This window comes from Ailuropoda melanoleuca, chromosome 8 (genome assembly GCF_002007445.2).
Source record: "Ailuropoda melanoleuca isolate Jingjing chromosome 8, ASM200744v2, whole genome shotgun sequence".
Classification (NCBI taxonomy): Eukaryota; Metazoa; Chordata; class Mammalia; order Carnivora; family Ursidae; genus Ailuropoda; species Ailuropoda melanoleuca.
The window spans coordinates 55,239,449-55,262,544 of NC_048225.1; the positions used below are offsets into that span (position 1 = coordinate 55,239,449).

The window sequence follows — 23,096 nt, forward strand, 5'->3', positions numbered from 1 at the left end:
TGACCCATGCCTGAGGCTTTGAATTTCCTCCCCCACATTTTGCAGTTGCTTTGGTCACAAAGGCTGGTCTAACAGTTTAATCCCACAATAAGGTGGGATTTTCATGTGGCTGCTGATTCGGAATTTGGCTCCAGGACATAAATCTAAGGATACACAGGGGTAAAATACCCTACTTTTGAAAGAAACCCTAAAACAACTGGGGTCAGGCACCTTCTCAAGAGTTTAGTACCCCAGCCCTCGACCACCCTCCATGCTGACTCTACAAACTGAACACTGGGCTCAGTGACCTTGAAAACATCCCTGCTGCTGTGAGCTCTCAACCAAGCCGGGTGAGGGGTGCTCTAGGAAAGTCACTCAGGAGACAGGTGTAGGCGTTAGTCTCAGCAAGAAAGATGGGGCACACTCAGACTGGGTGAATGAAGAGACTCTTTACAAAGGTGTCGGTTGGCTTTTGGAGGGCTCCCCACGGAGGGTCACTGATGGTCATGTTGTCACGGCCAGAGAAGCAAGGAAGGGCTGTGGCAGTCCTGGGGAAGATATACTGGTCCCTTTCCTCCTCCCCAACTTGCCTGACACCCGGAGGAGAGAGGGACCCAAAGGAGGGGTGAGGAGGGTCCTCCCAGCACTGGGGAAGAAGAGGGGTGGGCATTAAATTAAGTAGGGATTGGAACCTTAAGCTGGAATGAACTTTGTTACTCACAAGTGACTCAAATATTTGGAGTTTGCCATATAAACAGTTTATGGATGGGAAAGGAAATTAGACATTGAGTAGGCAGTACTGATAGGAAAATAAAATAGCTGTGTTTGTGCCTTCCTGCATTCTCATTGTTCAGTAAACTGGAAAAAGAAGTATTAGCAGTTCCATTTTACAGACAAAGACATTGAATTTGTGGTCACAGAGCTGGTGATGGCTGAGCGGGGCCAGAACCCTGCTCCTCCTGCCTCAGTTTCCCTTGGTCCCCCAACCTCCTTCTTTCCCACAACTTGGTAACCCTGAGTTCAGTGCAAGCAAAAACCGCATTTGGTAAAAACAGGACTGAATAGGGTGCCCCAGGTTCCCAAGGTACACCCCCTTCCACCCATGTCCCTCAGGCCTCTTTCCAGCAGGCCTCTTTCCAGCAGGCCCACCCTTCCAAGGTGAGCCCTCAGAAGGTGCAGCCCAGAGCTGATGAAGGCAGCAGAGGCCTCGCTGACCTCGCATCTAGTCTCCATGCTGACTGCTGTGTGGCCTTGGGCAAGGCATGGCACTCTCTGGGCCTCTCGTCCCTCTGAGAAGCCACACAATCCCTGGGGTCCCTGCCAGGAGGGAAAACTGAATCCAACCGGTCCTGTCTTCCGGGGGACTCACGTGCTGCTTCACAAAAGCCTTTGGGAGTTGACAGCCCCAGGAAGCCACGTCAAGGTGGGGACGCCCAGAGGGTAGGGGCAGGGAAGGTATTTTGGGGTGGGTGGATCTCCTGGTCACTGCTGGACAATGGTCCAGGGCAGCCATTGTGCTGGGAGTGGAAAATCCTTTTCTGACTCCATCTCCAAGGGCTGAAAATAGTTCAGGGTGAGCCCTTGGGGACTGAGTCTGGGACCTTGAGTGACTGGCCCAGCCCAGCCCATTGTTCCTGGCTGGGACAGGCCTGAGACTAGACACCTGGCTGAGCAGGAGCCAAGACCGAGGCAAGCTCAGGAAGCCTGTACTGGAGGAAGAGTGGCTGGGCAGAGCCAAGCCCCGTGGCAGATGGGGAAACTGAGGCCCAGAGAGGAGAAGGGATTCACCAAGGCACATGGTGCACAGGGGAGAAGAGGATGAGAGCTTGGCTTCTGGGGTTCATCTGCCCCCTACTCTCCAACCCTGAGCAGCACATGTCGCTTGGAAAGGCAAACACATCTCACCCTGCGGTCCAGGCACTCCCAGCCAGACTCCACACTCCGCCTGCAAGAGGAAGGGCCATCAGATAGCGGACCAGCTCTGCCCCAAGCCCCCGGGGGGGTGCCCATGGAGTCACTTTACCACTTTACCTCTCTGTCACTTGATGCTGGGGGGTGAGGAATGCTGCCAACTCCAGTCTTCAGAACTGAGAACCCGGGGCACTTGGGGAATGGCTAGAGGAGCAACTGTTAGTTTTGTCTTTGCTGAAGATCGAGGTGGCTGATGCCCTAACTGAGGCAGGATAAACTGGGATGTGGGAACCAGGGCTCCAAGCTCCAGAGAGTGGCCCAGAGAGGGCAGGCAGATGGCCTCCAGTCACACAGCAAAAGTTGCCCATTCATCACCTGCTCTGGCCCAGGTCCCAGCCGGTCCTGCCAGCCTGGGTCTCCGGGCTCTTGGCTGAACCAAGAAGTAGTTGCAGCACCCCACGATGGGGACCATCAGGGAGAAATGGCTAAGCCTGTTGCCATGGGCGAGTGGGAGCTCTCTGGTCCATAGGAACCGCCTCCAGAAGCTTGATATCAAGGGCCTCCCTCCCTCCCCCAACTCCTCCCCCCCTTGCTTCTCCCTGCTGCCCTCTCACAGCCTGGCACAGGGACAAGGTTCTGTAAACACACACGGGCCCATGGGCCTGAAGGCCACCCAGTGCCAAGGGTGGTCCCACACCTCACCCCAGGGTAGACCTGCTTTCCTCCTCCTCCATCCTGGGGAAGCCTTGGTCACAGGAGGCCCACTGTTCCTCACTGGCTGGACATTCCTTTCCTTCAAATAATGTTTCCTAGTGTGGTTATATATTACATTATGTCATCTCCATGAGGGCAGGGTCCAGCCGGTTTGCCTCTGTGTCACTTTGGCACCGTGCCTGCCATGTAAGTGCTTCCCAGGTGCCTGGTACTGTTCTAAGTGTTTCGTGTGTATTGATCCAATGCCCTGCGTGGGAGGTAGTATGTCTTTTCAGAAATGAGAAAACCGGGGCCCTGCAAGATTTGGTAACTTGCCCAAGGTGCCGCAGCGGGAGGAGGCGGAGACAACACTCAGACAGAGGTAGTCCAGGCATCAGATCTGTGCTCTCAACCCCATCCCCACTATACCACCCCTTTCATCTTGAATCCCATGGAGGGTTGCTTACAGACCCTCCTGCCCAGCAGGGGTTGCAAGTGGCATGGGATGCTGGAAAGGGAACTAGTCTGGCATCTGATGGACCTGGATTCGATCCTGACTCATCCCCTGACTGCCTGTTTAATCTGGAGCAAGTCCTCACTTCTCAGAGCCTGTCCCCTCCTCTGCTAAATGGGGAGAATAATGTCTATTTCATACAGTTGTGGGGAAGAATAAATAATAGAGACGAGAGAGTCTGGCACGGTGCCTAGGACAGGGTTAATACGTGAGTACCCTGCCTCATGAGCTTGACTCTGAACGGAACAGCTCAAGTCTGCCATGATGAGGGCAGTGGCAGAGGGGTCGCTTACAGGGGCCTGACCTCCCTCCTGGGCCCTGGGACACCTGCCCTCCAGGGCAGAGACCCCCCCGCGTGCCAGGGCCCCTGTCCTGGACGCACAGAGCTCACTGAGAACAGTTGTTGCAGGCAGGACAGCAGACCTTTACTATCCTCCCCCAGCCCGCTCTCCTCTCCTAGACCCCTGGCCTCAATGCCAAAGCTCCACCCACCAGCTCCATCCACGGGGCTGGGGAGAGCTGGGGCAGTGGGGGTGATGGCAGGAATCCCACAGACGCATCGACCTGAACTAAAGGGAGCAGAGCAGCAGGGACAGCCTGAGCCCCTGGCACACATCCAGGCGCCACGCTGACCTGCTAAGTGACCTCGGGCAAGGCCCCACCCCTCTCAAGCCTACAGCTGGGCTGGATAATCCCTGGGGTCCCTGTCAGGTGGCTATAACCTTTCACAGTGGCCTTCAAGAGTCAACAGCCCCAGGAAGTGATGTCAGGGCGAGGAGGTGGGGTGGTTGGGAGGGAGCAGGGAGGCCCAGTGAGTAAGAGGAGATATTTTGAGAGCAGGCAGGTCCCCCCACGTCACTGCTGGACAATGGTCTGGGGCTGGGAGTGGAAAATCCTGCTCTTACTTGGGCTGGAAATAGCACAAGGCAGGAGAGTCAGAAACCTCACCCGCTAGGTGGACGGTTTAGGCACTGAGCAGCAAGGCCAGCTGTCCACATTGAGGGGTCAGGCAGTATCACTAGGGTCCAGGGGTGGAACCCTGGGCCTGTGCCTGGTTCCCTTAGAGTCTTTCTTCCCTACCCACACCACTGTCTGCCACTGGATTAGATGGTGAGTAAGGCCCTCCTTTCCCCTAGGTCCTTTGTCCTTAGAAATGTGCAGGTGGCTTATTGAAGGAAGGCTTCCTGGGACTAGGCCATAGTGTTGGCTCCATGTGCTGTAGGGCCCTGGGTTCTCAGGATCTCCAGGGAAGCTGCTGGAGGGGTAGGTAGGCAGGACATGAAAGGAACGGGAACTAAGGGTACTTGGGCCCGTGGTGGCTATAGCCCTCCCCCCAACCACAAATGCACACTCAGGAGCCCCCAGAATCATGATGTATAACCTCCTGCCTCTGGGCTGAGGGAATCAGAGCCCAGCATTTACACTCTTGGGTGTAATCTTACCTCGGTATGGGGTTCCTATAAACTAGGATAGGGTTCAGCCTGAGCAGCAGCTGGTAGGAAAGAGTCTTGGGCCTGCAGGAAAGGCTCAAGGACAGTCTGTAAAAGATAGTCACAAAAAAGCTCATAGGGACTATGGTTACATTAACAGAAGTATAGAACATAGAATGTGGGAGGTGAGCATTTCACATTACTTTGAGCAGGTTACCCACATTGCACAATGCGGAGTAGTTTTTCTGGGTCGTGGCTTGTGATGGGTCCCTGTTGCATGAAGGAGCTGTGGAGCTAGACTCTAAATGGAGAATCTTGGGGGTGCCCGTTTCGGACAAAGTAGAGTGGGAAGGTGAAGAAGTCATAAGAGGCAGGCAGAATTTGGGTGGGAAAAGAATCTTCTTTCAGGCAGAGTGGGCCCATAGGGCAAGCGGTCTCTGAGAGGGGGAGGGTGTGAATCTCTACATTTGAGATTAGGGGTGAGGCTTCTCAGCTTTGCCTTATGCCCTAAGGCTGAGCTGGGCCCCGTTCAGCTGAGCTCTACAAATCTCCACAGTGGTCCTGGCTGAACCCAGAATCTGTCACAGGTGAGAAAGATCTCCCTCACTCTATGCTCTCACCCGGGCTGAGCTCCAACTATTATGCCATATAGCTGGGTTTTCCCAAGAGGCAGACGATGGGACAGGAAGAGAAGGGAATCTCTCCCATACTTAGCCCCTGTGCAGAGGAAACCTCAGGTAAAGGCAAAGAGGGAGCCCTGTCTTGGTATCCTGGTGACCCCCCCCCCACCTCGTTCCTGCTGCGAGCCTGGGCGCCAGCTTCCCGGCCTGCCTCCAGTTCCTGCATACCCTTTCCTGTCCCCCATGTCTTTGCCCAGGATGCACCCTGCACCTGTATGCTCTTCTCTGATGAACTGCTTTTCTTAGAAGCTGTAGGTCAGGAGTGTCCCCCGCTCCAGGAAGCCTCCCTAACCCCCTGGTCCATAGCCCCAACCACTCAGCATCATCCGTGGTGTGCTGGAGCGTCTTGGACCTGCTTGCAAGAGCCAATTGTTAAATTTTCAGGGATTTTGCAAGGAGGCTGACATCACATTGAGCAGTCTGAAATTGGCTAAGGCAGGAGTATTTGCAACATGGCAACTGGCAAGGCTACAAATAAGGGGTTCCCCCCACCCCCTGGAGAGCTAGTTAGGCAGTTTGACATTTACCAGCACATGACTGGTCATAGCCATTAAGCCCTAAACTGGGCGATCCCAAGGACAGGACCCCGTCTGACTCCTGTCTACAGCCAGCAGAGCCAGGCACAAAAGCCAGTTAGCTTTAAAGTGAAGGATGCCCTGGGGTCTGGAGAGGGGATCCCTGGTGTGAGATGAGCACTGATGCAGCTAGTGGGAAGGCAGGTGGCAGAAGAGTACAGGTTGGAGAAAGGACCCCAGTGTGGATGGTGAGAGCTTCCTAGGCTGTGTCCTCATCCTCAAACCACAGAATGGGGCACAACGCAGCAGGCAACAACTTCAATAGAAGTTACAGCCTCAAACTGGCTCCCAGCCCAGGGGAGCCTCCAGATGGGTTTATGACGCTGGTTCCTGGACGTTACGTTCATCTCTCAGGCTGGGGCTGCTCCTCAGAGGTGTGTTCACTGGGGCATCCGGACCTGCCCTGGACCCCTCTGTAGGAAGCTCTGGCTCAGCCCTGGCCCCTTACCAGGGTCCTCTGCTCGACCTGTAACCCTGCCCCTCCTAGGTGGCTCAGGCCCAGACTGTGACCTTGGTAAGTAACTTTCCTCTCGGGCCTGTTTCTCCATTTGACTTGATCAGGCTAGATATCCTGGCAGGCACAGTCAGCTATTTGTGTGGGAGTCAGGCCAGGGGCAGCGCTGGCCCCTTACCCTTGCCTTTCTTGAAGCCTTATTCCCCAACTCACATACAAATTGTGACTAGCGTCGCAGGGACTGTTGAGATCTCTGGACCACAGAGAACGTTCTGAGCCCCTGCCAAATGACATAGCATTGAGGTCATGGCTCCCTTGACCATCAGGCATGAGTCATGAATGGGCCCTATCTAGGGGGACTATCCCATTTGAAGAAGTCCTAGTCCCTACAGCCCCATTCCCCCCCCCCATATAAACTTGCACAAGCCTGAGGGGTTCAGGTCCTACAGCCGGATGTCCTTAGTGTTCTCCTCACCAGCTGGCGTGGACTCTGTCCGCCTAGAGTCCTCACTGCTGGTCGATATATCTTTTGTCCTCTTGATGCCAGTCCTGTCCGACCTGCGCAGGCCCCCTCGGCGGCGACCTGGGGCGATAGGAGTGGGGTCTGTGGGTGGCTTGGCATCCCGGGCAAAGCGCACGAGCCTCTGCCCAGCCAGGAAGTAGAGCACAGGGTCAAGGCAACTATTGGCACTGGCCAACGGCCGGGTGATCTTGTAAGCCATGTTCACGGCGTTGAGGGTGCGGCAGCTGAGGTCCAGCGAGCGGAAGGAGTAGTAGAGGGTGCGGGTGACGTGGAAGGGCAGGAAGCAGAGGGCGAAGACGGCCAGCACCACGGCGATGGTGCGCACCGACTTGCGCTTGGCCCGCGGCAGGCCTCCCGACGTGCCGTAGGCGGGCTGCAGCAGCCGCCGGGCCATGAGCGCGTAGCACGCCAGGATGACGCCGAAGGGCGCGGCGAAGAGCAGGCCCAGCATGACCGAGCTGTAGGCCACGAACTGGCCGAAGAGCTCGGGCGCGGACGTGTCGTGGCAGGTGATGCGGCCGCCCCGCACGCTCGTGGTGACGAAGTAGAGCACGGGGGACTGGCAGGCCAGCACGAGCGCCCAGACGGCGGCCGCCACGGCGGGCGTAGTGCGCGCGGCCCCAGTGCAGCGAGCGCAGCGGGCGCAGCACGCCCAGGCAGCGGTGCACGCTGATGCACGTGAGGAAGAGGATGCTGCAGTAGAGGTTGGTGTAGAAGAGGAAGCGCACCAGCTTGCACAGCACGGCGCTGAAGGGCCAGTGGTCGCCGCGGGCGTAGTAGTAGACGAGCAGCGGCAGCGAGGCGGCGTAGAGCGTGTCGCACACGGCCAGGTGGAACATGTACGTGGTGGACGCGTTCCAGGTCTTGAGGCGGCACAGGAAGATGTAGAGCGCCGCGGCGTTCAGACACAGCCCCAGCACGCACACCGTGCCGTAGGACACGGGCAGCAGCACGTACTTGAAGTCCTCGTCGAAACGGCACTTGTAGCCCAGCTCGTCCCCTTCCCAGGAGTCGTTGACCGTGCCGTTCCAGGGGCCCGGGCCTGTGGCCATCGCCCTGAAGGGAGGGGGGAGGGGGGAGAAGAGCCGTCAGGGTCATGGCCGGGGCTGGGGTGGGGGCCTGACCACACGCACCTGACTGGGGCCCAGAGGGACCCCACGCACCCACAGATCCCCTTGGTTCAGACCAGCCCAACCACGTTCAAGGCCTTTGTAGCCATCTGACCTGACTCTCTCCCTGGACCCAGAGGGCCCAGAACCTAGGAACCCTAGAACTTCGAGAATGCATGAGATCCATGAATACGAGAGCCATATACCTCTAAAACTTCAGAACACGGGTAGGCAAACTACATCGGAGGGCCAGAGGAAGCCCACCAGTCTGGTTCTGTTAAAAAAAAAGCTTGATTGGAACACAATCATACCCATCTATTTATGAAGAGCTGAATGGTTGTGACAAAGACCATATGTTCCCCCAAACCTAAAATAGTTACCATGTGGCCTTAAAAAAAGTTTGGGGGCGCCTGGGTGGCTGGGAGGTTAAGCCTCTGCCTTTGGCTCAGGTCATGATCTCCAGGTCCTGGGACGAACCCCAGTCAGGCTCCCAGCTCAGTGGGAAGTCTCCTTCTCCCTCTGCCTATCCCCCTGCTTGTGCTCTCTCTGTCTCTCTCTCTCTCTCAAGTGAATAAATAAAATCTTTTAAAAAAATATCTCAGAGATCTTTTCATATTAAAAAAAAAAAGTTTGGCAACCCTGCTCTAGAACTTTGGGAGCACAGAGTTCTAGATCGAGGATCCTGAGCTCTAGACTCTGAACAGCTCAGGGTCCCAGAGCGGTGTCATCTCAGATTCACGGAAAGGAGCCATTAAGGATGGCTGGCACCACCTCACGCCCAGCATCCACTGCCTGCTGAGGCATTTTTTTTTCCTAATTTTTTTTTATTTTAAAGATTTTATTTATTTGACAGAGAGAGAGACGGCGAGAGAGGGAACACAGCAGGGGGAGTGGGAGAGGGAGAAGCAGGCTTCCCACCGAGCAGGGAGCCTGATGCGGGGCTCGATCCCAAGATGCTGGGATCATGACCTGAGCCGAAGGCAGACGCTTAACGACTGAGCCACCCACGCGCCCGTCGAGGCATTTCTGACCAGTGGGCAGCTCCTAACTTCCCGGAGGTATTAGAAAGTTCTTTCCTTTAGGGGTGCCCAGGTGGCTCAGTCCGTTAAACGTCTGACTCTTGATTTCTGGTCATGATCTCAGGGTCTTGAGTTCGAGCCCCCTCGTCAGGTTCTGTGTTAGGCATGAAGCCTACTTGAGATTCTCTCTTCCGCTCCCTACGCACCCCCCAAACCCTCTCTCTCCCTCTCTTAAAAAAAAAAAAAGTTCTTTCCTTTAGCTCATCTTTCCACTCTCTGGAGAGGCTCTGGCCCCGTGCCCGGTATTTTGGTATTTGAGGGAATATTTCCAAGAGTCTCCCCATTAGTCATTCATTCACCTCTCAGCAAATAGTTTTTAGGTACTCCTATATTCTGGCACTTTCTGCATTTGTAAAAGGCAGTCTGTTCCCTGGCCTATGAGGCTACCAAAAGGGACAGTGACCCTCCTGAAGAGTCCAGGGAAGTCTGGGACAGAGGTGGGACAGAGGGGGACTTCTTTTGTGGGGCAAATTCAGCTTCCCCCAGGTGTACCTAGCTTCTCTTCACACACCGCCACTATCTTAATGGTCTTTTATTTTATTTTATTTTTTTTTAAAGATTTTATTTATTTATTCGACAGAGATAGAGACAGCCAGCGAGAGAGGGAACACAAGCAGGGGGAGTGGGAGAGGAAGAAGCAGGCTCACAGCGGAGGAGCCTGACGTGGGGCTCGATCCCATAATGCCGGGATCACGCCCTGAGCTGAAGGCAGACGCTTAACCGCTCTGCCACCCAGGCGCCCCCTTAATGGTCTTTTACCTTGTCCCTAGTGGGTAGATAACACACCCGTGGGGCCAGACTGCCCAGAGAGTGAGCCCCTGGAGCACAGGTGTCCACCTTCTTCCTCTCCTCACCCCCCCCCAATGTGACAAATAAGAGCTCTCCCTCAGCTGGGAGGCAGGGGACAGATATTCCAGTCTGGGAATAAAGATGTGCCCACGGTCCCAGCGGCAGGCCAGAAATCATCGGTAGGCAGGTTTGGGCAAACAGGAGGAATAGCTTTCTAACAGTGGGAAGGGGCAAAGGAAGCTGATATTTTTCTTTTTTTAAGATTTGATTTATTTGACACACACAGAGAGAGAGAGCACAAGCAGGGGGAGCAGCAGGCAGAGGGAGAAGGAGAAGCAGGCTCCCCGCTGGCTCCCTGCTGAGCAGGGAGCCCGACTCAGGGCAGGACGTGAGCCAAAGGCAGACACTCAACCAACTGAACTACCCAGGCACCCCAAAAAGGAGCTGATATTTTTCAAACCCTATTACTGGGTATGCTGTATAAATGTTATTTCATTCCATTTTTGCAACATACTTCTGGAAACCAGGTTATCATCCCCAGTTTTCCACTAAAGAGTTGAAGACACAGATCATTCAAATAAGTTGGCCAAGGTCACATAGCTAGGGATGCCTGCAATTCCTATCCAGGTCCACCCTACAATGGAAGGGGGTATAGGAAGGAGGTAGTGAACTCCCTGTTTGGGGGGTATGCAAGTGGCTCTTCTAGCAGAGTCTGCTAGAAAGGCTTGTGTCTACGTGTGGGTGTGTCTGGGAGGACAGAGAAGGCAGTTGACATGTGAGTCCTCCCCATCCTAGGAATCTGGGGCTGTACAATTCCCTTCATTTTGGAACCTGAGGTCCTGAGAGGCTGGGACTTGGGGATTCTGTAAGGCCAGTAACATCCACTCTCGTAGACCATGAGCTCCCTGCCCAGCAATAGTTCGGGGCCCCTGAGGTTGAGATTAGGGGGCTGCAAGACACATAGGTCCCTCAGTTTCCCTTCTCTCCCCATCCCCCGACCCCAGAATCTTCTCTGTCTCCTGTTGTCAGATGCAAGGAGGCAGGGCTGACCCAGGGCGAGGAGGCAGGGAGAGCATGTGTTGCCAAGCTGAGAGGGGGCAGCTCCCCCTGCCAGGGGGAACTGCGGCTAGGGCTGGCCTGCTGGGACCCCTCTTGCCCAGAGCCAGGACTCAGGACCCAACATTAAAGCATTTCTTGTATCCCACCCCTGCTCCATGCAGCGTGGTGTTGCCTCCACCCTTGCAGCTGGAACCACTGCGTTAGCCTCCCTGCCTCTAGCCTCAGGTCCCCCCAGTCCAGACGAGTCTTTGTAAAGACAGTCATTCCTTTGCTTGAACCCCTCTGTGGCTCCTGCCTGTTCTCAGGAGAGAACCCTGCTCCTCCTCAGGCTGGTACTGGAGGTTTTCACAGCCCAGCCTCTGTCAGCTGCACCGGCCCCGTCCTCTGTGGCCTAACACAGCCTCCCAGCCCCGGGTCATGGCGCTCCTTCAACCTGGAATCCATTCACACCCCTCACCTCCACCTGTTGGAATGAGAACTTTTTATCCTTCAGCACAGCAAACTCCAGTGATTAAGAACTTGGCCTCTGGAGCCAGACCACCTTTGTTTCCTCATCCGTAAAATGAGGAATAATAAAATAATAAATAAATAAATTAATTAATTCATTAAATGAGGTTAATACCCACATCATACAACTGCTGTGAGGATTGAGTCATTTGTGTAAAACGTTTGGAGCGGTGCCTGGCACACAGTAGGTACACTGGCGTGGTATGAGCTACAAGGCTCCACCCAGATGTGGCTTTCTCCTGAAATCTTCGGGAAGCTCTCTCAGATCACCAGGGGAGGAGCAACGGGTCTTCACTGGAGGCTGTGTGGCAGGGGAGTGTGACGGGCCAGGGGAGTGATGCTAAGGCCCAAGCTGGGGCCAGGCCTGGGGACCCTGAGAGGGGAGAGATCTGGAAGGGTTAGGGACAGAGGCCAGAGAGACTGGGCCAGAGGGAGTTTGGGGAGGGGAGGGGCAGGAGAGAGAGGCTGGCAGGATGCCTGGCTCAGGGGTCCGGAGGAGGAGCATTATGGGGAGAGGGGCACTCATTGTCAGGCATGACAGTGCCTAGGCCCGGCAGGTCTCTCCTCTGGGTCAGGGCCCTCTCCCTCACCCTCACCCCTGCCCCTGCCAACCCCGAGCCATAGTCAGTATCCCTACACAATGATTTTCTTGCTAATAACTAAGGGTGGAATCTCTGATGCTAGGGGAGGGGTGGAGACTTCCCTAAGTCTCTCATGAACCAAGGAAGCTGTCCTTTCCACCTGTTTTAAGACATCCTGGCCTCCACCCTCTCAGGCCAGCTGGGGACTCCATTGCCGTGGCCCCCGTCCAGAATGACCCTGCTTGCCCTCTCCCTCCACTGGCTGGCCCACCAACCTGTGAGTACATCTTTCCTGCCCCCCAGCCCCTGCTTATGAAGACAGTCAAATTCCCAGCCCTCTCCCTTGGCCCTCTGCTCTGCCTCTCCTTATCCCCAATGCCCTCGGGGTCTCACCCCCATTTCCCTAGAGACCAGCTCCCACCTAACTTTGTCCAACACCACTTGCCAGCCCCTCTGTGTCCAGTTCTGGCTGGCCCTGCCTTGTAAGTGCCCTGCCAGGCTTCCCTGCCTTTGCTCATGCTGTTCTTTCTGCCTGGAAAGCCCTTCCAGAACCTACTCACACTGTACTCCATCTTGCCCACCCCTCCAGGCTCTTCTCAAATGTCACCTCATCTCTGAAACGCTCCCCCTCCACCATCCCCGACATTCCTCACACCCTGTTGGGAATCTGTCCTTCCACCCTCTACCCCAACACATTCCAGGTGCTCCTAGAGGGCTGGGTCCTTCTGATTCTTTTCTCTGTCCAGTCACCCAGCAAGAGGCCTGATCCAAGGCAGGTGTGACATGAATGAGAGAAAGAGAGAATGAATGAATGAAGCAAGCACAAGACGATATAGGAGCCCAGAGGAGGCTGAGTTTTATGACAGTGGCTCTCCTTTCCCTTATTCCTCTGAGGGCCCCAGAGTTGTCCTGACACAGATTTCTCAGCTGCTGACCCTAGGTGGCCTCCTGGGGAACACTCTGGGGACCACCCCACCTGAGGCCTGCTCCTGCCCTAGACAGGCACCTGGACTGGCTCTCTTTCAAGAGCCCTGCCTTTCTCTGGACAGGCCTGGGAAATGCCAGGGGGAGGGGAACAGGACCTAGGCATTCTGGAGGTGGGTCAGCTGTCTAAGCCAAGCACATTCTTTTATCTCGCTCATCCCTGGCTCAGGCCGTGGGTCAGTCTGGACCAGGAGCTCCTGGTCTGGTGCCCCCCAGCCCCAGCCCTTCATTCTGTAAGGGCCAAGCCAAGCTGGACAGCTTCCATGCAGCGTCTTCGCTTCACCCCCCACCTCACTCCTCAGTAGATACCGCCTTCGAGGTTAAGCTATTTGTTCACGGTCACACTGCTAGGAATTGGAGAAGATGGACTTGATACCCAATTGCCCTCAGGCTAACATCCAAGCTCTCTGGCTCTGAAACCTGATGGACTTGAAGATGGACTTGATACCCAATTGCCCTCAGGCTAACATCCAAGCTCTCTGGCTCTGAAACCTGAATTCATCACAGCCTGGGATGAGGGAGCAGGGTGGGGATCCCCTCGATTGAACTCTGGTTCAGCATATCCCCATGCACAAGTGAGGCTGCCCGAGCCAGTGGACCCCACCCTCGCACGCCCGTACCTGACCAGCCCCTGCTCAGTCAGGATGCCTGCTCGGGGTCCTCACTCATGAATGCGCAGCCCTGGACCAGGATGCAGGGAATTCTACAGGAAACAGGAAAAACAGGTCACCTGGCCTGGGACCGCACCCAGCTTCTAGCATTTCTCAGGGCAGGCCGTGGTGTGGGCTCTGTGGGAAGTGGAGACAGCATGTGCTCTTGGGGTCCTGGTCGCAGGAAGTCAGCCAGGCAGAGCCCTCCCAGGTGGGCTTCTGATGCTCTGACCTTGGTCCCAAAGAGGCAAGCACTGGTGTGCTTGTCCCAGTAGGAGCACCCTCTGCCCACCCACAGCCCCTAGCTGTCCACCCTCGGCTCACGTGTTCCAGGGATGGCTGTTCCCAGCCTCCCTCCCCAGGCAGCCCCTTTTGCAGGAGTGTGGTCTGCTGGCAAAGGTCTTCCCCACATCCTGCAGAGCTGAGCTGAGTCTCCAATGCCCCCTCCCTCCGTCCTGGTCTGCTTCAGTGCCTACAGTAGCGAACAGTCAACACCCTCCTTGCTGGTATACACTCGACAGTATTCACGCCAACACAGTTCTGCTCAAGTTATGCCTCTGTCTGGAATACTCCTCCTCCGTATCCCACCTCTAATCATTCCTGCATAGATGTCCTTTTTTTTTTTTTTAAGATTTTTTATTTATTTATTTGACAGAGAGAGAGAGAGACAGCCAGCGAGAGAGGGAACACAAGCAGGGGGAGTGGGGGAGGAAGAAGCAGGCTCCCAGTGAAGGAGCCCGATGTGGGACTCGATTCTGCAACGCCGGGATCACGTCCTGAGCCCAAGGCAGACGCTTAATGACTGAGCCACCCAGGCGCCCCCCACATAGATGTTCTAAATGCACATGAACATACACGGGCACGGACATACCCAGATACCAAGAGACACAGAGTCACACACACGCACACAAACACACACACACACACACACACACCGTCCTAGACAGGGCCTAGGACAGACTTTAGAAATCACCTGCACCAAACTCCCATTTGACAGAGGAGGAAACTGAGGCCCTGTCACAAGACCTCACCGTAAGCCAGGGGCAGAACCAAGATTGGAGCACAGAACTTCTGGATTCTGGCTCTGGCTCTTGTCTTGTCTGCGAACCGCACCCCCCCCCCATAGCAGGCACAAGGTTTCATTGAGGGGGTTGTTACCTGGTGGAGGGACCCCTCTGGATGTGCAAGTCCCAGCATCCACCAGAACCTCAGACTCATCAGAGGAGAAAAAGGACATCCCCTTCCTTTTCCCGTCTACTTCATTTCCCTACAATGGGGGAGTGGGTCCGAGACAGCTAAAGCCAGGTCCCCAAGCTGGAAGCAAAGTGCAAGCATGGGGGGAGGTGAGAAGAGAGGAGGAGACAGTGGGGCTTTGGGAATGAGGTAGGAGGTGTAGCTCGGGGAAATGCCCCCAGGCCACTGCATTCCTAGTGCACTTTGCCCCAGGAGCCTCAGGCTGACAGGGCAGCCGGCTGGGAGCTCTTGCCAACGTGCAGAAGAGTCCAGTGACCAAGTAACGAGCTTCACCTTTCAGCCCACTCCACCCCATCTTCTTCTCCTTAGGAGACGCCTTCGCTTAACAGAGCGGAGCACTTTCTCAAAGCCATTCCTCCCATTTCTGAGAAGGATCTCTACTATCCACCCTTCCACACTAGAAAACTCTTCTGTTTCCTTGACACTGTAGCTCTTTCCTACCCGAGTGGAATCCATCAGTCCCCGAGTCCTGTCAGTTCAACCAATGCAAGGGCTCAGACAGGCCACTCTTCCCCAGCCCATGGCCTCCGGCTTGTGTTTCTTCTCCAGACCACTGCACCAGCCTACTCACCTGTCTCCTCACCCCCACCCCATCCCTACAGTCCATCTTTCATACCGCAGTCACGGGGCTTCCTAAAACACAAATCTGACCATATACTGTGGAGCTCAAAACCCTTCCACGGCTCCCAATTGCCCTCAGGCTAACATCCAAGCTCCTGAGCTTGGCATTCAAGGCCCTGGCTGAGCTGACCTCTGCCACGCCTCTAGACAACTGTCTCTCTCTCTGCCCTCAGCCTCATCTTCCCCTCTCAAGCACAGTAAAAGCAGTCCCAAGGTCATATCTTTGCTCAGGGACGCCATCCCTTATCTTCTAACTTAGATATCATAACAAGAGTGGAGTACTTTCTCTGTACCAGGTCCGGATTAGGTAGACCTTTTCTCATTTAATCCTGAGAAGCTCAGAGAGGCTAATAATCTGTCCAGGGTCACAAAGCTAGCAAACTGCAGCACAGCCTTGATGTGACTTTGGGAGCTGTGGCCTGATCACTACCTCTTACCCTCCGCAGCCCAGATCGTCTGCTCCAGGAAGCTCCCTGACCAGCCCTCTTCAAGCCCCATGGTTCTGCCTGTCTGGTCAGTTCTCTGCCGTAGGGAACACCCTCGTGTTCTAGAACTGTGGGTACTAGAATCTACTATTCCTGGTACTTCCTCAGTGTGAAACAGCCCTGATGATTACTGTACCCATTTCACCACTCAAAACAGCAACCACAAAAAACTAAGTAGCCCAAATCTCATCCAAGGTCACCAGTGAGGGAGGGGCAGACCACCTGCTCCCTCTACCTGGCTCCACCTCTATCCCACTTGGGTCTTTCTCCTTATAGCCCCAGGCTAGTTAACTCAAAGCTGCAAGGAGGGGCTGAGGCAGTTTCCAGGCCGGCTGCAGAATTTCCAGGGTGGTTGGACAACATTCCAGCTTCTCCACTAGGGCAGCTCCAGAATGAACGTACTGCCCACTCACCCGCCTACCTGGCTGGTCCTGTCCAGCCTGGCAGGGGAGTGTGACATCACCACTCTGGAAACCCCTGCAACCTGCCTCTGCTGGGGGTGAGGTGCTGTGAGGGGACACAGAGGACCTGGACCCAGAACACCATCGAGGGGCAGGGGAGGACAATGGGCAGGTGGGAAATCCCAGTTCTGCCGTCCCCAGCTGTGCTGCCTGGACAGGTCTCAGCTCAACTGGGGCCCCAATTTCCTTACAATCTAAGAAGAGCACCCACTGCATAAGGTTGTCGAGACAGTTAGAGGTGATGATTTAGACTCATTTTATGAAATAATTTAAAAAGATAGGATTTCTGCAGGTGGGGAAGACAGGGAGGGTGAGAACATCCCAGAAAGACAAGATGGGCAGGAAACCCACAGGAATCATGGGCAGAGTAGCAAGGTCACAGCCAGACTGGCTATGGATCAAGTTTCCCGCCTTGAAGGCCTTCCTCAGAAGGAGGGCAGCCCAGAGACTGACCCCCCGCAGGAAATAGACCCCACTATACTCCTTAATTCACTCACCCTTTACAAAGGTTACCACGTCTATGCCTGTCCCCGTGCAGGGCACTTGGGGACTCCAAGGTGGGTCAGACCCTTCTGTGATCTCAAGGAGCTCACTGTCAAGGTGGAAAATGTAGGGGAGGCTGGGGGGAGGCCCAGAAACAGGCAATGGCAACTCGGGGTGATCAGGGCTGAAGGAAGCAGAGGCACCAGGCTGAAGCAGCCAAGAGGGTCCTTAATGGCAATTGGGGACGGGGTGGTCAGGGAAGGCTTCCTGGAGGAGAGGACACCTGACCTGCATTTTGGAAGATGGAGAGGAGTCAGGTGAGTAGAAAGAGAAGAAGAGCAGAGTGAGCAAAAACCAGAGCAAGAGGTCACACAGTATGTTGCAGGAACTGACCGTCATCCCTGTGGCTTGAGGGAGGTAGAGAAGGCAAGTCTGGCTAGGAGGACAGGAAGGATCTTGGAAGTTATTCTCCACCCCCTCCCGAATGTCCTCCCTAGGGCTGAAGGCCAATAGGCTCCCAGGTTTGCTTGGTGTGCTTTCTGCACCACAAGTGCTGGGGCTGGTCTGGGGAAATAGCTGAGGGGTAACCTCAGATGTTATCAGCCAGTGCCGTTGCAGTGCGAAGCCTCTGCAGCCTCCCCCAGGAGACCCTTGGGTTTGGTAGCCCTTTTTGGAGGCTCTCTCCTTCTTGGAAGCCCCTAGAATCCTGGCTGGGAGGGCCACACCCTAGGAGGACATCTGAGTGTGGGTCTCAGATAACCAGGCTGGTCTCCCATGTTACGGATCAGAAGACTGAGGCTCCTTAAGAGGAAGGGCCTTACTGAAGGTCTGGTGTTCTAATTTTTTTTTTTTAAAGATTTTATTCATTTATTCGACAGAGATAGAGACAGCCAGCGAGAGAGGGAACACAAGCAGGGGGAGTGGGAGAGGAAGAAGCAGGCTCCCAGCGGAGGAGCCTGATGTGGGGCTCGATCCCATAACGCTGGGATCACGCCCTGAGCCGAAGGCAGACGCTTAACCGCTGTGCCACCCAGGCGCCCCTGGTGTTCTAATTATAGTCAGTGTGGGGGTGAGGGTGCTCAACGACCTGTCCTTCCTCTGACCCAGCATGGCCCAGCCCAGCAAACTGCTCTAGAGACACACTGCTAACCTGAACCAGTTCAGAACCACAGTGCCCTGGACCCCACCCTGACCTCTCACGTCCAAATGCCTCTAGCCAGGCTCGAGAAGAAAGAACTCTGGGCTCAGGCTCCAGCTTAGAACCACGCATGCTGTGCAATCTTGGTCAAGTCATTTCCCCTCTCTGAGCCTCCAGTTCTTCACTGATCAGATGGGGAGAATCACCACTATACCAGGCAGCTCCCGAGGAATGAGGAGGACGAGGGGGCAGGTGGTGCTCCCTGCAGCTAGCAAACCATGCTTTGTCCTGATGCGGGTGCTGCGTCTACCTGTCCTCGCAAAGAGACACAGAAACCCTTCTCACCAGGGGGCCCTCCTGGATAACGGGGGGGGGGGGGGTAGGCAGAAGTCATGGTCAGAGTAGGCAGGAAGGCTCTTGGAAAAGGCTGTGGTCAAGTCTGGAGAGAAGTAGGAAGGGTCCAGTTTGGGAGGAAAAAGGGAGAATTGGAAAAGCCAAGGTAGAAAAAAGGGACAAAAGTACAGAATACAATACAAGTAAGTCTGTGATTCTGAGGCTGTCTCACTCTGGGTGCTTCCAGAATTCTGAGTTCATTGGTTCCAACAGTCCAATTCCAAGAGTCTCCGGTTCTAAGTGTTTCTCCAAGTCTGTTACTCAATGCTTCTGATAGTCTTTGGTTTTGAGATTCTCAAAACCACAGGAGTCTGGACTCTCAGAGCAATGTAATCATAGATCACTGTCCCTGGAGCCATAAAGTCTCAGCAAACACTTGCCAGTGTCCCCATGTGTCTAACCTTAGAGAGACCCTGCAAACCAGACTCTGATCAGACTTGGTCAGGAGCTCCAGTCTGGATGGGGAGAAAGACACAGACATGGACTAAGTCCACTTGGGTGATTAAGCCATGACCAAGGGAAGCCCAGGAGCCGTGGAGCCCAGAGGAACTCCTAACCAGCCTGTGGGGGCTGCCCAGAAGAGTCCCATCATTTGAGTTGGAACTTGATGGAAGATTAGGGTTTGTTGGGTGGAAACAAAGGGAGGAGGGCACTGAAGGCAGAAGGAAGAGCGTGTGCAAAGAGTGGTGTGCTAGTGTGGCCAGGGGGCCATATGAGGCTGGTATGGGGGGGTGGCACAGAATGCGTGTGGGCCTGAGGGACTCGCATGTAAAGCCTTGAATGCCACGTTGAGAGCGTGTCCTCTATCCTGAGGACAATGGGGAGCCACGGCAGGGCAAGCAGGGAAGGACATAGTCAGAGTGACCTTGACAATGATGATGCCACATGCAAAGTGGATAGAACAGAGGAGTCGAAAGGCAGGGAGACCAAGGAGGAGACTAACGGTCTAACGAGAGGCGCCGGTCTCTTGGCCCTGGTTTCTCTGCGAGATGGGGAGCATTCTTGCCGGCCCACAGCACAGCCAGAGCAAGACTCCTCCTCCCACAGCAGGGGCTGGGGATGCTGGAGCAACACCAGGAGCCTCCCCTGAGGGAGGGGGAGAAGAGAGGGTCATGTGGGCCCCAAGAAGCTTGAAGGAGGCCCTCTCTTCCCATGCTCCAGGGCCCAAGCAGTATTGCTGTCACTGTAAACACCGTGCCAGGCAGCCAGGATGGGGAGCCAAGGAGGAAGCAGCTGCCGAGGAGGGCCCAGGCTGCCCACCCTCCCGTCAGGGACTCTAGCTACTCACCCTGGACCAGAAATACTCAGGCCCAGGAGATGCTATAACAGGGGAGTGGAGGAACTCCTCTGCTCAAGAACCAGCTGTAGCTCTCCACGGAGCAAGGCCCTCCTCTTCCACTATACCCTCGCTTCCACACAGTCACTCATCTCCCAGGCGCTCCCTGGCACCTGCCCTGTGCGCAGCCTGTGCCGGGGGTTACGGATGGAGAGAAAGCCGGCTGGCGTAGTCCCGCACCTGACCTCTAGGATGAGCACAGAGGTCAGGGAAGGCCCCACAGCCAGCCTGCCCCCATCAGGACCCGATGGCTGGGAGAGGCCAGGACTGAGGACCCAAAGGTCGCCAAGAGGAAAGTGTGGGTCCAAGATGCACCAGCCAGGCCCACAGAAGACAGTTCAGGGAGAGAGAGGATTTCAGCGGGAGAGCCTCCACCTTTTCTCACCAGATGGGCTGGGCTTCCCTGGTCCTGTGACCAGCATGGTTAATCAGGCCACAGGCAAGACTTAAGTCATGTTTTCAGGGCAAGATTCAAACTTCCTTCAGCCTGAAAGCCGGAGGACCAGGCCTTACTCAGACGTAGCTTCTGTCTTGAATGGAGAGAGGTAAGTTGGGTCAAGGAGGCAGAAGCCCTGGCTTTCACCTCAGCTCTGTGATCTCGAGAAGGAAACTCTGAGCCTCTCTTTCCTTATCCTCAAAAAGGGGGTAATAATTCCTCCTTCATAGGGTTGGTAGAGGATAAGATGAGGAACTTTTATAAATTGTTACTAGTAGGCTGTCTCTGCAGAGGGGACACAGGGGGAGGAAGGCAGTCAGTAGTTAAAATTCCAAAAACTAGCACAATGCCTTGTTACTGCACCCATGTTCTAGAATCTTCAAAATGCATTTGAGTCTCTGAGTATCACACGTCTCCCTGTGCATTGCAGTCCACCGCTTACAATGCCCTTTCCTGACTACTGTCTTAAGAATCGTCATAGCAACCTTGCATTTGAAGAGGCAAGGATCATCATGTCCAATTTACAGATGGCAAAACTGACACCCAGAGGGGCACTGGGGCCTCTCTAAGGGCTACAGCCAGGAAAGAAGCCAAATCAAAGCACTCACCCATGAGGCCTTGGTGATTTCTTGTACTTTTTTTAACTTGTCCTAAGAGGTTCCAGAAGCCTCAGAGCCCTGTGCATCCTGGGCAGGAAGAGGATAGGAACGGAGGGGTCGTAGCCTCACTCTGCAGCCCAAGCCTGCCAACCGTTTATGAAGGTCGCCCACTGTGGTCCTCCAACTCCTCTGGCTAGACCCCAGGACAGCCCAAGGCAGGAAGAAGAGGAAGCTGATGATTCTTCCCTGCCGTGGCCTCCCCAAGCACATATTCTCGACACAGGACCTTACCGGTGCTGGCCTCTTTTAGAAGGCTGGCAGGGCAGGAACTGCCCCAAGGTCACCCAGCAAGTTGGGGGAAGAGCTGGGATGGGACCGACTGCAGGTCTCCTGGCTCCCGCTGGGCAGGGAGGGTCCTGAGTGTCCCCTAACTGCTCAGCCGGAGCATCTAAGGGCTGAGGGAAGTGTTTGGCCTAGGGATCAAGGGCTCAGGGTATAAATAATGCCTGGATGTTTCTGGTGTCTCTAGCTGACCTCCTTGTACAGCACTACTCAATCCATTCTCCACCCAGCAGCCAGAAAGATCTTTCGGAAATTCTGCTTTGACCGTGAATCTTCCCTGTCCATTTCATGGCTCCCTATTGCCTTCAGGATGAAATCACAGTTCTCAGCTTGCACACTCTGGGTCCTGTAGTGTCCCAGAACACACTCCTCTGACAACCTATGCCACCTACCTCGATGACTGGATTTTAGCTCCCTCTTTGTCACAGTAGACATGCCTTCACTGGGAAAGCTGGGGGCAGGGGGGCAGGGGAAGGGGCTGCTACTGCTCTCTCAGTTCAGCTCAGCCCTGTGCAGGGTGCTGGCAAAAGAGAAAGGAGCGAGAGCCAGTTTCTGTCCTCCAGGGAGCCTCAGGCCTCTGGAGAGGGAAGGAGGAGACAGGGACCACAACAGTCCAAGGTGGCTCCAGGGCTGTCAGCACGGGGACTTGGAATGGTCAGAAGAGGCTCCAACCCAACTGTGGGATCAAGGAAGACTTCCCCAGTGAGGGGACATCTGAGCTGGGCCCCAAGGCTGGGTAATTCTCCAGCTGAGGAAGATGAGGCTAGGAGGGCATTTCAGGCAGTGAGTATAGAATACACAATGGTCCAAAGGCAAGAAACTGCCTAGTGTGTGTAGCAGAACTACATGTGATCACTAGAGGGAGAAGGGTCAGGCAGGAGAAGGGGCTGGAGAGGTTGGCAAGGAGCAGTTCTTGGAGACCTTGAGTCCCAGGTTAAGGGGTTCAGGCTGGGTCTTGTTAGCCCAGGGAAGAGAATAGCGGAGATACAGATTTCAGGAAATTCCCTCCAGGCACTGACCCCACTCAGACCCCAAGCAGTGAGCCTACCCAGAAGGACATTGGTACTGAACATGACCCACACATCAGCAACTCGATGACCCTCAAGTTCCATATTATTATGAACCCCCTTTTACAGATGAGGCCACTGAGGCTCAGAGAAGGTCACACCGTGGCCAAGGCAGGATTGGAATATAGGTCTGAGTCTCCAGAGAGCTTTTGTGGGCCCTGTCTGCTTAAAGAATCTCTTTCCCAACCACTCCCACACACAGATAACTGAGACTTTACCAGGGCCCCACCCTAGCCCTCAAAACTCCCCATTATTCCAGCCTAGAGCCCCAAAGAAACCCGGCACCTCAGTCTGCAGGCCCAGGGAAGCTGAGGATGTCTTGCTGAACGGAAGAGCGGACACCAGCCCCACAGACCCCAAACTGGCAGTTTTAATCCACGCCTGGGCCTGGCCCTTGGGTCTAGCTCTTGGGGGAAGCGGGGGCACCCTGCCACTGACAGCTAGGGAGAGGAGGGAGGGCACAGCCTTTCTTCAAACTGACCCTTCCTATAGCACTGCCGTCCAGATTAAAAGTCCCCTGAGAGAGGCTTAACTCCTTCCAGGCCACTGTCCCAGCCCCCACCCCCAGTTCTACGAGGCGCCGGAGCGCGGGGGTGGGGGTGGGGCGCCCAGAGTGCCCCTGAGTTGAGGGGGCGCAGCCGGCCTCCAGGGGCTCGCGGGTCTCCGGGGCGCTCGCGCACGCCGTGGAGCGCTCACACCAGGGCGCCCACACAAACAAGTCCTACAGGTTCAGCTACTTGCCCCGCCGGGGCGCGCGCACTCACCCGCTGATCCTCAGACTTTCCCGAACACGCCGACGCACTCACCGGGGTAGCCGATCGCACACCGGAGAGGACGCGCCGGTGGAGACAGAGTCCGACCACGGTCCCACTCGGACGGCCACGCTCACGGCTCTGCCTGCCCAGCGCCGAGGCGCCGCCGCGTCCCGGGCGCGCCTGCAGACCTCTCCCCGCCTGCGATCCGG

The 23,096-nt window shown here is 55.4% G+C and overlaps 1 protein-coding gene across 1 annotated transcript; it reads right to left on the reverse strand.

Moving 5' to 3' along the window:
* Window positions 1-719: 719 nt before the first annotated feature.
* On the reverse strand, window positions 720-23,095 carry P2RY2 (purinergic receptor P2Y2). The gene is given in 3 exon segments (XM_034666383.1): window positions 720-7,355; window positions 7,357-7,815; window positions 22,939-23,095. Coding segments are annotated over 2 exon segments (1,131 nt in total). The 5' UTR covers window positions 7,812-7,815; window positions 22,939-23,095; the 3' UTR covers window positions 720-6,679.
* Window position 23,096: the final 1 nt, after the last annotated feature.